Below are 13396 nucleotides of genomic sequence, written 5' to 3'. Positions count from 1 at the left end.
CAAGGCCCCAGGCCACAGGGTGCTCACATCCTGGGCTGCATCAACCAGCCCCCCTGCCCCCCACAGCTCAGTGTAATAGAACCTAAGAGTCCTGGCTCCCAGCCACCCCCCTGCTGTAGCCACAAGACCCCACTCCCCTCCAGAGCCGGGGACAGAACCCAGGAGTCCTGGTTCCTAACCCTCTGCTCTAACCACTGGGACCCACTCCCCTCCCAGAGCCGGGGACAGAACCCAGGAGTCCTGGTTCCCAGCCCCAAACAGGTGCTCCTGGTTCCAGACCGGTTTGGTGCCCTCTCCGCTAGCTGTCCTGGGTGTTTAATGCCCTGAGTGGATACCCCCCTGACCCCCCAGACACCTGGCACCCCCCTGGTTGTACTCAAGACTGTAGTGTTTTAATTCCATTGAAAGTTGCATCCATTAAATCCTTAAATAATAATTACAAAAACCTGAACCCGCCCTGGAGTCCTGGGGCGGGCACGGGGCTGGCGCCGGTTCCCCTCTGTCCACACCAGCGCCCGGGGTGGGGTGAAATCCCCCTGCGCCGGGAGGAGGCAGCAAGTCCAGGGGTCCCAGGCATGGGAGGAGATGGGTCCCGCTGGCTTGGTCCTGTTGCCACGCGGTTGCTGACGAGCCGGGGGGCTCTCCCAGGCCACCCCGCGATGGCTGAGCCGGAAAGGTGGTGGTGGGGAGGGGGCACAGAGGTTGGTCCCGGTAGGGCAGCCCCACATCTGCTCCCGGTGGCGACGGCAGAAGAGTAATCAGAAGGACGAGATTCCACAGCAGGCGAAAGCAAATGGCTTTCGACTTTGGAGGGGGTGCTCCCCATACACCCCCCCATCTGTAGTGTATGTTCCTGGAGCCCAGGAGGGGTGCATGAAAATGGGGGGGGCTCTGGATGGATCCCAAGCTCTAGGACCAATAGTGTGTACTTGGAGGGGGGGGGTCTACCCCCTGTGGGAAGATTTAAAAATTAGCTGGTGAGGGGCAGGCCAGGGGGCTGGCTAAAATCCCCCCTCCCTGGCTGCCCCGAGGAGGGAAGAACTCCCGTTCTCCCTGCTGGCTGCCAGGGGGCACTGCAGAGGGCCAGCTGGCATTGCCGGGGGGGGGGGGGGGGGGGCAATGCCACCTGGGAATGCCCCCCCCCCCATGCCTGGTGCTGCTGGAATTGTGGGGGGGAGACCCCAAAGGCAGCAGCGTAGCTGCCCCAGTGCACCCTGGGACGCTGCTAGCTCCTGGTGCCCAGCGCCATGATGGGAGCACAGCATTGTGGGTAAATTCCCAGCCAGCTGGAAGGGGAGGGGAGGGGCAGTTGTCTCAGGGGTTGCCAGACAAGAGCTTATTGCACCTCGGGGCTGATTAGTGTAGACGGGAGCCTGGTGTCAGTGAAAATCCAGAGACCCGTGAAGGAAAGTGCTGAAGATATGGAGTCAGGGCCTGGGTCAATACGGAGTCACTCCTGTTTGCAATGTGGGGAGGGCCGGATTCTAATCTCAGTTCCCCCAAGGTCGATCCAGAGTCACTCCTGTTTGCAATGTGGGCAGGGCTGGATTCTAATCTCAGTTCCCCCAAAGTCAATCCAGAGTCACTCCTGTTTGCAATGAGGGCAGGTTTGGATTCTGATCTCTGCTCCCCCAGGGTCAATCTGGAGTCACTCCTGATCAGAATCTGGTGCAAGGTCCTGAGCCGATGGCATGGCAGAGGCCCCAGGCCGCAGCCCCCACAGGCGGGGAGGGGCTTGCTGGCCCATGGTACCCAATGGCTCCTGGAGAGGGACTGTATCCCAAGTAGTGTGACTGGGAGGATGTCGGAAGACAGATCAGGGTACACACAGATGCTGGGGGAGGGGAAGTCAGTGATGCTCTGTCCATCTGTCTGTCCGTGGCTGGGCCCCCCGGCCCAGGGGGGTGTCAGTTTCAGCGGAGCCGAGGGAAGTGGGTTGGGGGGGGGCACAGAAAGGCAGCCTGGTGGCTGGCCTGGCTCACGCCTGCTCCTGTTTCTTCTTGACCGAGATGCGCTTCTTGCGAGCGGCCAGCATCTCGTAGAAGGGGTCCACGCTGACAGCAGCCCTGGGGGGAGCGGGAGGTTAGGGGGGCCAGGGGATCTTGCTGCAGCCAAGAGCCCTGGCCTTGGGGCAGTCACCCCCATGGAGGCCCCACGGCCCGTCCACCATTGCTGGGAATGCCCCTGCCCCCACATGCCCCCCCAATGGGGTGTATCAGACCTCCCCCCCCCCGCCTCCAGCTCCCTAAATCTGTTCTCTCCTTCCCCATCATGAGCTGGAACCATCCACCCGCAATACCCTGGGAGGGGGGTGGGAGCCAGGACGCCTGGGTTCTATCCCCAGCTCTGGGAGGGGGATGGGGCAGGTGGGGGTGCTCCTCACTTGATGGATTTGATCCACTCGTCCTTCTCCTCCTGCGTGGGGGCCGAGATGCGATAGACCATGTGGTTCCCTTCCACCACCCGCCCGTCGGCCTCCGTCTTGCAGGCCTTGATCAGCTGGCCCTTGTTGTTGGGAATGTAGAGCTCAAAGCAGTTCTGGGGGAGGGGGGAAGAGACAGAATCAGCCACGGGCTTAGGCTGCGTCAATTCCCGCCCCCCCCCCCCCCCCGCCCCAAGTGACGGGCTCAGGCTCTCAGCAGACTCAGGCTCCGTCGGTCACACCCCAGGGCTGATTCCCCCGACCCTGCAGCGATGGGCTCAGGCTCTCGGCAAACTCAGGCAACGTCAAGTCATTTGTGCTTGAAATGAAAGCTCAGAGCTGAGAGCACAATGCTGTGCAGAAGAATGTAGCCTGAGCTACAAGGGTCAAATGCTGCAGGAATGGATGGAGGAAAGGAGGGGTATGTGGATGGATGCGGGGGGTGCATGCATGGAGGGAGCGAGGGACGGGGGTGCGCAGATGGAGGGATAGAGGGAAGGTGCGTGGATGGATGGATGGATGGATGGGTGTGTGTGGATAGATGGAGGAAAGGTGCGTGGATGGATGAATTGATGGAGGGAAGAAAGATGCGTGGATGGATGGATGGAGGGAGGGAGGAAAGGTGCGTGGATGGAGGGGGGGGGGGTGAGCAGAGGGATAGACAAGAGGAGGAGGAGGAGGAGGAGGAAGGCCATGAAGGAGAGGATAAGGACAGGCTGAAGAAGGACAGACAAGGCCCACGGTGACCGTTGGGGGAGAGAAGGCCCAGAGGGGTAGGGGGTGCTGCCCTCACCGGCTTGCGGGGGTCCTCCACCTCCCGGATGCTTAGGTTCTCCAGTGGGATGATTCCCCGCGGCTCCTTGTCCTGAGTGGGGAACAAAGCCGGAGTCAGGGGAGACGCGGCTCGGCCTGCAGGACTCCCTGCCGCTGGCTACGGGGCTAAGTGGGGAGAGCCAGGGAGCCCCGGGCCCAGGAGGGCAAGCGGCAGGACCCCCTGGGTTCCTGCAGGGGCTGTCTGTGGAGCCCAGCCCGACCCCTGAGTGACTGGGGCAGGGGGCTCACCCAAGGGGCAGGCGATTCCATGACTGACCACTAGGGGGAGCACTTGGGTCCGCCTCTGAAGCAGACGGTGCTGGGCAGGCCCAGGGTAGACGGGCCTGGGGGCGGATCCGGGGCTGCTCCGGGGGGCTGGGGGGGCTCACCGTGGTGTACTCGAAGTAGTACAGGCAGTTGTCAGTCAGAATGAACCAGCGTCTTTTCCACGTTTTCACGCGCCCGCCTGCAGGGGAAGCAGAGATTGGGGGCTCAGTGATGGGGGCAGCTATTGACCCTGTTGGGCCGGTCCACCCAGGGGCCGCGTGAGAAGAGGACCAGGCCTGCCCCAGGGCATGCTGGGATAGACACGGCACCCTGGCCCGGGCACATGGGGGGGTCAATTTCAGGCATAAGACCCCACGCAGCTGCCCTGCCATGGCACTGCCGCAGGGCGGGGGGGTGGGGCCTGACAAACTGGTGTTACTGGCAGAACTCTCCTCCCAGAGCTGGGGAGAAAACCCAGGAGTCCGGGCTCCCTGCCCTAACCACTAGACCCCTATCCCTGGCTCTGGGAGGAGAGTGAACCCAGGAGTCCTGGTTTCCAGCTGCCCCTGCTCTAACCACCAGGTCCCATGGGGGGGGACCCCGTGTGGCACGACTGTCCCTGAGACAATCCCTGATGCGGGACCTTTAAAACTTGTGTGGAGATTCCGGGGTGCTTCCGGCAACACCCCTTCCCTCAAGGGGCCAGGCCTCCCCTCCCCTCCCCCTCCCCCCCGTGGCCAGCTCCAATGCTCCGGGGGTCTGGCGTCGGGCTTGGGGCAAATCTCTACTGTGTTGATGTGGATGTAATGGGGCGAGGCGCTATTTGGGTCCCCACCCCCCATTCCAGCAGCGGCTTCCCCCTCCGTTACCTACCTCCTGGGGAGGAACGGTGAGACCCGAGCGCAAGTGGCATCAGCGGCGTGGGGGTGGGGGGGGCCGTGGGGGGCAGGAGTGGGGAGGGAGGGGAGGAAAACGGGGGAGGGAGAGAAAGAAAGAGGGGAGCGGGGGGAAGAGAAGAGAGAAGAGAGAGAAAGAGGAAAAATCAGTTATATCAACGTGAGGAGGAAAAACACGGTCAAATCACACCCCTGCCGCAGGGATCAGCGCGGGGGGGAGGGGAGGGAATTTTGGGGAGGGAATGTCCTTTTTGCTGCGGGGTGGGGGGGGGGTGTCACAGAGGTTTGATACACAGAGCAAGGGAGGGGGGTGGCTCTGTCCGGCTTTTCCCTGTGAGCGACCTCACCCATCGTCCTCCATGACCATTCCCTGCCCCGGGGGCTGGGGAGAAGATTAAATAGAACCCAGGAGTCCTGGCACCTGGCATCCACCTCTAATCACTAGCCCCCACTCCTCCCCCCAGAGTCATGATGGAACCCAGGTGTCCTGATTCCCAGCTCCCATCCCGGCTCTTGGGAGCTGATCCCTGCTCACCCCCCGACCCCCAATCTGTGCCTTCCCTAGAGGCAGCAATGGGGTCAGGCCCCAAACAAGGTCAGTACCCACCTCCCTTCCCCATCACCCCCGCACAGATCCCTCCGCCTACCTCCCCCCCAGCGACTTAGGACCCTCCCAGCCTCCTGAACACCCCCACCCAGCTTTCTTCACCTCCCCCCTACCCACCTGTGACCCCAAACCCCAATCCCCCCAAATCCAGCCTGTGTCTCTGACTGAGCTACCGTGGGGTCTGCGCGACCCCCATCCTGACCCCTCATGGCCCCGCTAGTCGGGGGCACCTGCCTCGAAACTGGGGGTGCTGCGAATTGCTGCGAAATGCCTTTGGGGTGGGGGCTCATATTGGGGGGGAGGAGCTCCCCCTATAGCTGTGTAACCCCCCACCCCAGGACGCTCAACCTTGGGGGGGAGGGGCAGTGCCCTCAAAGCCCCCGTGGGGAAGGAATCAGAAGCGGACCCAGGCGACTTGGGGGAGGCCCAGAGCGCGGGGCAGGGAGAGACGCAGACAGGAGCCAACTGAAGGCTGGAGGTGGGGGGACGGACCCAGGAGTCCTGGCCGAGGCCCGGGGGGGGGGGGGGGGGGTGTCCCAGGAGCCCTAGCCGGGGGGGGGGGGGGGGGCACACACATGGACTCAGGAGCACTAGCCGAGACTGGGGGGAGGGGGAGGGGGTCCTAGCTGAGGCCAGGGGGGTAGGGGGATGGACGGACCCAGGCGTCCTAGCCGGGGCCGGGCAGGGGGGAGTTTTCCTGCAGGTGCGGAAGGAAGGTCGGTGCTTTGAGGACACAGTGGGGGTCGGTGGGACACAGAGAGAGGAGAGCGCAGAGGCATGCAGAGATCGCGGGGGTGGGGATCGGGGAGCATGGGGGTTCGGGGGGTCCCGCTCTCACCTAGCTTGAGCAGCCAGCCCTCCCGGTCCGGGTTGAAGAACGTGTGGGTCAGGTCATTCCCGTCATCCTCCGGGATCTTGAACGGCTCGTTCCGGATGCTGTCGTACAGGTTCTGGAGATGAGGGGCGGAGTCACAACGAGGCCACGCCCCACTCAAGGGGTGGGGTCACAATAAGGCCACGCCCCCAATGACAAGAGTCAGAGACCACAGCCCTTTTCCTGAAGGGTGGAGTCAGACACAAGCCACACCCCCTCCTCACCAGCAGGCCAGACCCATAGGCCCATGGACCCCAGTATCCCGCCCTGCCCCCCAGATCAGACCCCCGCCCTCACCCGCAGCAGCTCCTCGGGCAGGTCGCCTCCGTCGTTGATGCCCCGGTTCATGGTGATGAATCTCTCCACAGTGGGTTTGTCCCGCACGTTGGGGTTGTGGAGACTGGTGTTCAGCATGATGACAGCGAAGGAGAGCACGTAGCAGGTGTCTGGGGGAGGAAGGGAGGGAGGCCGGTAGGAAGAACACCCCCAATAGACGCCACCCCCATCCCAGAGCCGGGAGAGAACCCAGGTGTCCTGGCTCCCAGCCTCCCCTGCTCTAACCACTATGCCCCGCTCCCCGAGCCGGGGATAGAATCCAGGCGTCCGGGCCCCGTGGTACCTGTGGACTGGAAGACGCCGGGGTTGCAGAGACAGTAACGCTGGGCAAAGGCCTCCATCATGCGGTCGATCTTCTGGGCCTCCCCGGGCAGGCGGAAGCTCCATAGGAACTGCCTGGGGAGACCGGGGAGGGGCGGGGGAGAGTAAGTAGGGGCCCCCTGAGCACCCTCTGCCCCCAAACCTTCCCACCCTCCCCCAGTCTCCCTTCTGCCCCCAAACCTTCCCACCCTCCCCCTCCACATCCCCCTCTCCCAGCCCCCCCTGAGCACCCTCTGCCCCCACTCTGCCCCCCAAACCTTCCCACCCTCCCCCTCCACATCCCCCTCTCCCAGCCCACCGATCCCCCTCTGCACCCCAAACCTTCCCACCCTCCCCCCGATCCCCCTCTGCCCCCAAACCTTCCCACCCTCCCCCCGATCCCCCTCTGCCCCCCAAACCTTCCCACCCTCCCCCCGATCCCCCTCTGCCCCCAAACCTTCCCACCCTCCCCCTCCACATCCCCCTCTCCCAGCCCCCCCGATCCCCTCTGCCCCCAAACCTTCCCACCCTCCCCCTCCACATCCCCCTCTCCCAGCCCCCCCCGATCCCCTCTGCCCCCAAACCTTCCCACCCTCCCCCTCCCCCCCCCGATCCCCCCTCTGCCCCCAAACCTTCCCACCCTCCCCCCTCCACATCCCCCTCTCCCAGCCCCCCCGATCCCCTCTGCCCCCAAACCTTCCCACCCTCCCCCTCCCCCCCCGATCCCCCTCTGCCCCCAAACCTTCCCACCCTCCCCCTCCACATCCCCCTCTCCCAGCCCACCGATCCCCCTCTGCCCCCCAAACCTTCCCACCCTCCCCCCGATCCCCTCTGCCCCCAAACCTTCCCACCCTCCCCCCTCCACATCCCCCTCTCCCAGCCCCCCCGATCCCCTCTGCCCCCAAACCTTCCCACCCTCCCCCTCCCCCCCCGATCCCCGCCTCTGCCCCCAAACCTTCCCACCCTCCCCCTCCCCCTCCACATCCCCCTCTCCCAGCCCCCCCGATCCCCTCTGCCCCCAAACCTTCCCACCCTCCCCCTCCCCCCCCGATCCCCCTCTGCCCCCAAACCTTCCCACCCTCCCCCTTCCCAAGCCCCCCCGATCCCCATCTGCCCCCCCAAGCCTTCCCACCCTCCCCCTCCATATCCCCTTCCCCCAGCCCCCCCTCTGCCCCCAAACCTTCCCACCCTCCCCCAGCCCCATCTGCCCCCCAAACCTTCCCACCCTCCCCCCTCCACATCCCCCTCCCCGAGCCCCCGATCCCCATCTGCCCCCAAACCTTCCCACCCTCCCCCTCCCCGAGCCCCATCTGCCCCCCAAACCTTCCCACCCTCCCCTCCACATCCCCCTCTCCCAGCCCCCCCCTGAGCACCCTCTGCCCCCAAACCTTCCCACCCTCCCCCTCCACATCCCCCTCTCCCAGCCCCCCCTGAGCACCCTCTGCCCCCAAACCTTCCCACCCTCCCCCTCCACATCCCCCTCTCCCAGCCCCCCCTGAGCACCCTCTGCCCCCAAACCTTCCCACCCTCTCCCTCCACATCCCCCTCTCCCAGCCCACCGATCCCCCCTCTGCCCCCCAAACCTTCCCACCCTCCCCCCGATCCCCCTCTGCCCCCAAACCTTCCCACCCTCCCCCCCTCCACATCCCCCTCTCCCAGCCCCCCCGATCCCCTCTGCCCCCAAACCTTCCCCACCCTCCCCCTCCCCCCCCGATCCCCCTCTGCCCCCAAACCTTCCCACCCTCCCCCTCCCCCAGCCCCCCCGATCCCCATCTGCCCCCCAAGCCTTCCCACCCTCCCCCTCCATATCCCCTTCCCCCAGCCCCCCCCTCTGCCCCCAAACCTTCCCACCCTCCCCCAGCCCCATCTGCCCCCAAACCTTCCCACCCTCACCCTCCACATCCCCCTCCCCGAGCCCCCCCGATCCCCATCTGCCCCCAAACCTTCCCACCCTCCCCCTCCCCGAGCCCCATCTGCCCCCCAAACCTTCCCACCCTCCACCTCCATATCCCCTCCCCCAGTCCCCCCTCTGCCCCCCAAACCTTCCCACCCTCCACCTCCATATCCCCTCCCCCAGGCCCCCCTCTGCCCCCAAACCTTCCCACCCTCCCCTTCCCCAGCCACCCCCACCACCCAAACCTTCCCACCCTCCACATCTCTCAGCCCCCCCAATTGCCCTGTGCCACCCAAACCTTCCCATCCTCCCCCACCACATCCCTCCCCCACCCCCCACCCCCGCTCACCGCAGCGCCTGCACCAGTTGAGGTCAGTGAACTCGTGCAGGTCGACGAAGGCGTGCAGCACTGCGATGTTGAAGTCCTCCCTGTGGGGGGTGAGGGGTTGGTGGTGTCAGAGCTGAAATACCCCCCCCTCCCCATCTGTTTCCCCCCCCCCCCCAAATCAGACAGAACTTCCAGAGCTCCCCTCCCTGTCAGAGCCCAACGGCCGCGCCCCTCCACACAGGCCCCCCTCCCCTCTCCCCCAGCTCACCCCCCGATGGCCCCACCCCTCTCCCCCAGCTAGTCCCCGATGACCCCACCCCCTCCCCCAGGTAGTCCCCGATGGCCCTGTCCCCTCACCTCTCCCTCAGGTAGTCCCCGATGGCCCCGTCCCCTCACCTCTCCCCCAGGTAGTCCCCGATGGCCGTCTTGTTGAGCCCCTCCCCCTTGTAGAGGAACCGGGCGATCTCCTCGGGCGTGTTGTGCAGCAGCTCGTTCTCCACCAGGAACTGGATGCCCTGTGCCGAAGACAGAACGGAGTCAGGCACCCGGGACCCGACCGCACCCCGCTCGGCTCCCAGGCCCCTGCCCCAGGCGTCACCTCCCCTTCCACCAGGGAAACTGAGGCACACACTGGGACTGGAGATAGAACCCAGGCGTCCTGGCTCCCAGCCCCCTCCCCTCTTACCTTTTTAGGATCCATGTTGAATTTCTTGCGGCCCATCCCTATCTTCCGGTTCCTCTGAAGGGTTTTGCTGCGGGTGGGATGGAGAAAAACCTCAAGATTCAGCACTGGGAACAGCCCAACAGCATCCAAGCCTATGGTGGGGCAGGGGCTGGGTATACCGGGGGACCCCTCACCCAGTGCTGGGGAACGGCCCCTCTGGGGATCAGCACGTTCGTTACCTGCCCTCATTTGCCTCCAGACCCTCCACCTCGTTCATGGCCTCGCTCAGCTCATCCCGCAGCCGCTGGATTTCCACCAGCAACTCTTGTTTCCGCCGCCGGATGTTCTCCAGCTCCAGCCGCTCCTCGGGGGTCAGGTCCGGGGGCACTGGATGGAGACCAGAGGTTAGCCCTGACGCAGGAAACCCCCTGCTCCAGGAGCGAGGGAGGAAGTGGGGCGCATGTGAGTGTTTCTTGACTTTCGCGTGACACCTGCAGGGGTAGGTGGGCACAGGGGCTGTTTATACAGGGATCCCCTGCCCAGTGCAGAGACGCAGCTGCCATAGGGGGCAGATGGGGGGCATGGCCAGGGGTGCCTTGCACTGTAGCTATGTCCTGCCCCTGCAGGGCCCATAGGGAGCGGTATGGTTAGACAAGCGCAAAATCTGTGCATGTTCCAGGCCTTAGCCGTGGCATGAAATGGGAGCTCGGGTTCGGTTGCCTGCCGATGCGACATCCCAGGGCTTTCCGGCTCCGTCCTATTGTTTATTTGCAGCGCAGGACCACTGCAAGCCCCAGCCTCAGGCCCCATGGCACCAGGGGCTGTACGTGGGGATGTATTATTTGGATCCTGTCGGCCCTTGGGAGACCCAGCCCCGGGTCAGGCCCCACGGCACCAGGGGGCTGTACGTGGGGATGTATTATTTGGATCCTGTCGACATAGTGTACTTAGATTTCCAGAAAGCCTTTGACAAGGTCCCTCACCAAAGGCTCTTACGTAAATTAAGCTGCCATGGGATAAAAGGGAAGGTCCTTTCATGGATTGAGAACTGGTTAAAAGACAGGGAACAAAGGGTAGGAATAAATGGTAAATTCTCCGAATGGAGAGGGGTAACTAGTGGTGTTCCCCGAGGGTCAGTCCTAGGACCAGTCCTATTCAACTTATTCATAAATGATCTGGAGAAAGGGGTAAACAGTGAGGTGGCAAAGTTTGCAGATGATACTAAACTGCTCAAGATAGTTAAGACCAAAGCAGACTGTGACGAACTTCAAAAAGATCTCACCAAACTGAGTGATTGGTCAACAAAATGGCAAATGAAATTTAATGTGGATAAATGTAAAGTAATGCACACTGGAAAAAATAACCCCAACTATACATACAATATGATGGGGGCTAATTTAGCTACAACAAGTCAAGAAAAAGATCTTCGAGTCATCGTGGATAGTTCTCTGAAGATGTCCACGCAGTGTGCAGAGGCGGTCAAAAAAGCAAACAGGATGTTAGGAATCATTAAAAAGGGGATAGAGAATCAGACTGAGAATATATTATTGCCCTTATATAAATCGATGATATGCCCACATCTTGAATACTGCGTACAGATGTGGTCTCCTCATCTCAAAAAAGATATACTGGCATTAGAAAAGGTTCAGAAAAGGGCAACTAAAATGATTAAGGGTTTGGAACGGGTCCCATATGAGAAGAGATTAAACGAGACTAGGACTCTTCAGCTTAGAAAAGAGGAGACTAAGGGGGGATATGATAGAGGTATATAAAATCATGAGTGATGTGGAGAAAGTGGATAAGCAAAAGTTATTTACTTATTCCCATAATACAAGAACTAGGAGTCACCAAATAAAATTAATGGGCAGCAGGTTTAAAACAAATACAAGGCAGTTCTTCACGCAGCGCACAGTCAACTTGTGGAACTCCTTGCCTGAGGAGGTGGTGAAGGCTAGGACTATAACAGCGTTTAAAAGAGAACTGGATAAATTCAGGTTTCAGAGTAACAGCCGTGTTAGTCTGTATCCGCAAAAAGAAGAACAGGAGTACTTGTGGCACCTTAGAGACTAACAAATTTATTAGAGCATAAGCTTTCGTGGACTACAGCCCGGGAGGTTAAGTCCATTAATGGCTAGTAGCCAGGCTGGGTAAGGAATGGTGTCCCTAGCCTCTGTCTGTCAGGGGATGGAGACGGATGGCAGGAGAGAGATCACTTGATCATTGCCTGTTAGGTTCACTCCCTCTGGGGCACCTGGCATTGGCCACTGTCGGTAGACAGGATACTGGGCTAGATGGACCTTTGGTCTGACCCCGGTACGGCCGTTCTTATGACCCCTGGGAGACCCAGCCCCAGGTAAGGGCCCCACGGCACCAGGGGCTGTACGTGGGGTATGTATTATTTGGATCCTGTCGGTCCCTAGGAGATCCAGCCCCAGGTAAGGCCCCAAGGCGCTAGGGGCTGTACGTGGGTATGTATTATTTGGATCCTGTCGGTCCCTAGGAGACCCAGCCCCAGGTAAGGCCCCAAGGCGCTAGGGGCTGTACGTGGGTATGTATTATTTTGGATCCTGTCGGTCCCTAGGAGACCCAGCCCTGGCTCAGGCCCCAAGGTGCTAGGGGCTGTACGTGGGTATGTATTATTTGGATCCTGTCAGTCCCTAGGAGACCCAGCCCCAGGTAAGGCCCCAAGGCGCTAGGGGCTGTACGTGGGTATGTATTATTTGGATCCTGTCGGTCCCTAGGAGACCCAGTCCCGGGTAAGGCCCCCAAGGCGCTAGGGGCTGTACGTGGGTATGTATTATTTGGATCCTGTCGGTCCCTAGGAGACCCAGTCCCTGGTAAGGCCCCAAGGCGCTAGGGGCTGTACGTGGGTATGTATTATTTGGATCCTGTCGGTCCTAGGAGACCCAGCCCTGGCTCAGGCCCCAAGGTGCTAGGGGCTGTACGTGGGTATGTATTATTTGGATCCTGTCGGTCCCTAGGAGACCCAGTCCCCGGGGTCCGGGGGCGCCAGGGGCTGTACAAACACAGAACAAAGCTCCCTGCCCCAAGGCGCTTCCAATTCATAAACGCTGCGGACAATGCGGGGGAGCGGGCGAAGGACAATGCCGGGGGGCGGGACAGGCAGTCAATGGAGAGGTGTGGGTGGGTGGGGGGCAGGGGAAACCGTGGTAATGGTTCAGTCCAACAGCACCCTCCCCATAGGGGAATAAATGGTTCAGCCCCAACCCTTTCCTCCCACCCTCTCCCAAGAAGGGATCCCACTCTCCATTATGGGAAGCAATAGTACAACCCAACTCCCCCATACGCAAGAGAATGGTATAGCCCAAACACCCCAATAAAGGAAGGAATGGTTGAGCCCAATCCCCCCTCCACTCCCCCTAATGGCACAGCCGAACCCTCTCCTGATTCCCCCTCTGGGAGGAAATGGTTGAGCCCAACCCCCTCCACAATCCCTCCCTCCCTAAGGGAGCTCACTCTCCATTATAGGAAGCAATGGTACATCCCACGCCCCATAAAAAAAAAGAATGGTACAGCCCAACCCTACACCATAAGGGGGCAATCTACTCATTCGGGGTGGGAATGGTTCAGACCACCCTCCCTCATTAACGGGAGGAATGGTACAGCCCTGCCACCTCCCCATCAGCAAGAGAATGGTGCAGCCCAAACACCCCCCCAAAAGGAGGGAATGGTTCAGTTCAGCCCAACCCAGCCCCGCCCCCTCCCCCGGCAGCCAGCACTGAATGGGCGGGGCCCCGCCATAGTACGGTCGGCCCCCAAGAGTGGTACAGTCCCAGGCCCCTACCATAGACTCCGTCCTCCATGGCGCCCCGCACGGCCGCCGGGGCTGCTCCGGCCCCTGGGCTCGTCCCTTCTGTCCTGCCGCGGCGGCGGCTGCTTCCTCCTCCCGCAGCCGCCCGGCCCGGCACTGAGGGGAACGTCCCCGCCTCCTTCCCCAGAACCAACCAATGGGAGAGCAGAATGCCCAAAAAAAC

The 13396-nt window shown here is 62.0% G+C and overlaps 1 protein-coding gene across 1 annotated transcript; it reads right to left on the bottom strand.

Moving 5' to 3' along the window:
* Nucleotides 1-370: 370 nt before the first annotated feature.
* LOC101944889 (cytohesin-2) lies at nt 371-13364 on the bottom strand. The gene is given in 13 exon segments (XM_065570811.1): nt 371-2066; nt 2384-2538; nt 3216-3287; nt 3625-3701; nt 5844-5955; nt 6177-6325; nt 6499-6611; nt 8759-8774; nt 8777-8838; nt 9134-9252; nt 9423-9489; nt 9641-9788; nt 13207-13364. Coding segments are annotated over 13 exon segments (1197 nt in total). The 5' UTR covers nt 13226-13364; the 3' UTR covers nt 371-1978.
* Between the last annotated feature and the right edge of the window lie 32 nt (nt 13365-13396).

The sequence above is a fragment of the Chrysemys picta genome, chromosome 17 (assembly GCF_011386835.1).
Source record: "Chrysemys picta bellii isolate R12L10 chromosome 17, ASM1138683v2, whole genome shotgun sequence".
Lineage (NCBI taxonomy): Eukaryota > Metazoa > Chordata > Testudines > Emydidae > Chrysemys > Chrysemys picta.
Note: the sequence above shows the minus strand (reverse complement) of the source record. Positions and strands in the feature narration are given on the sequence as shown.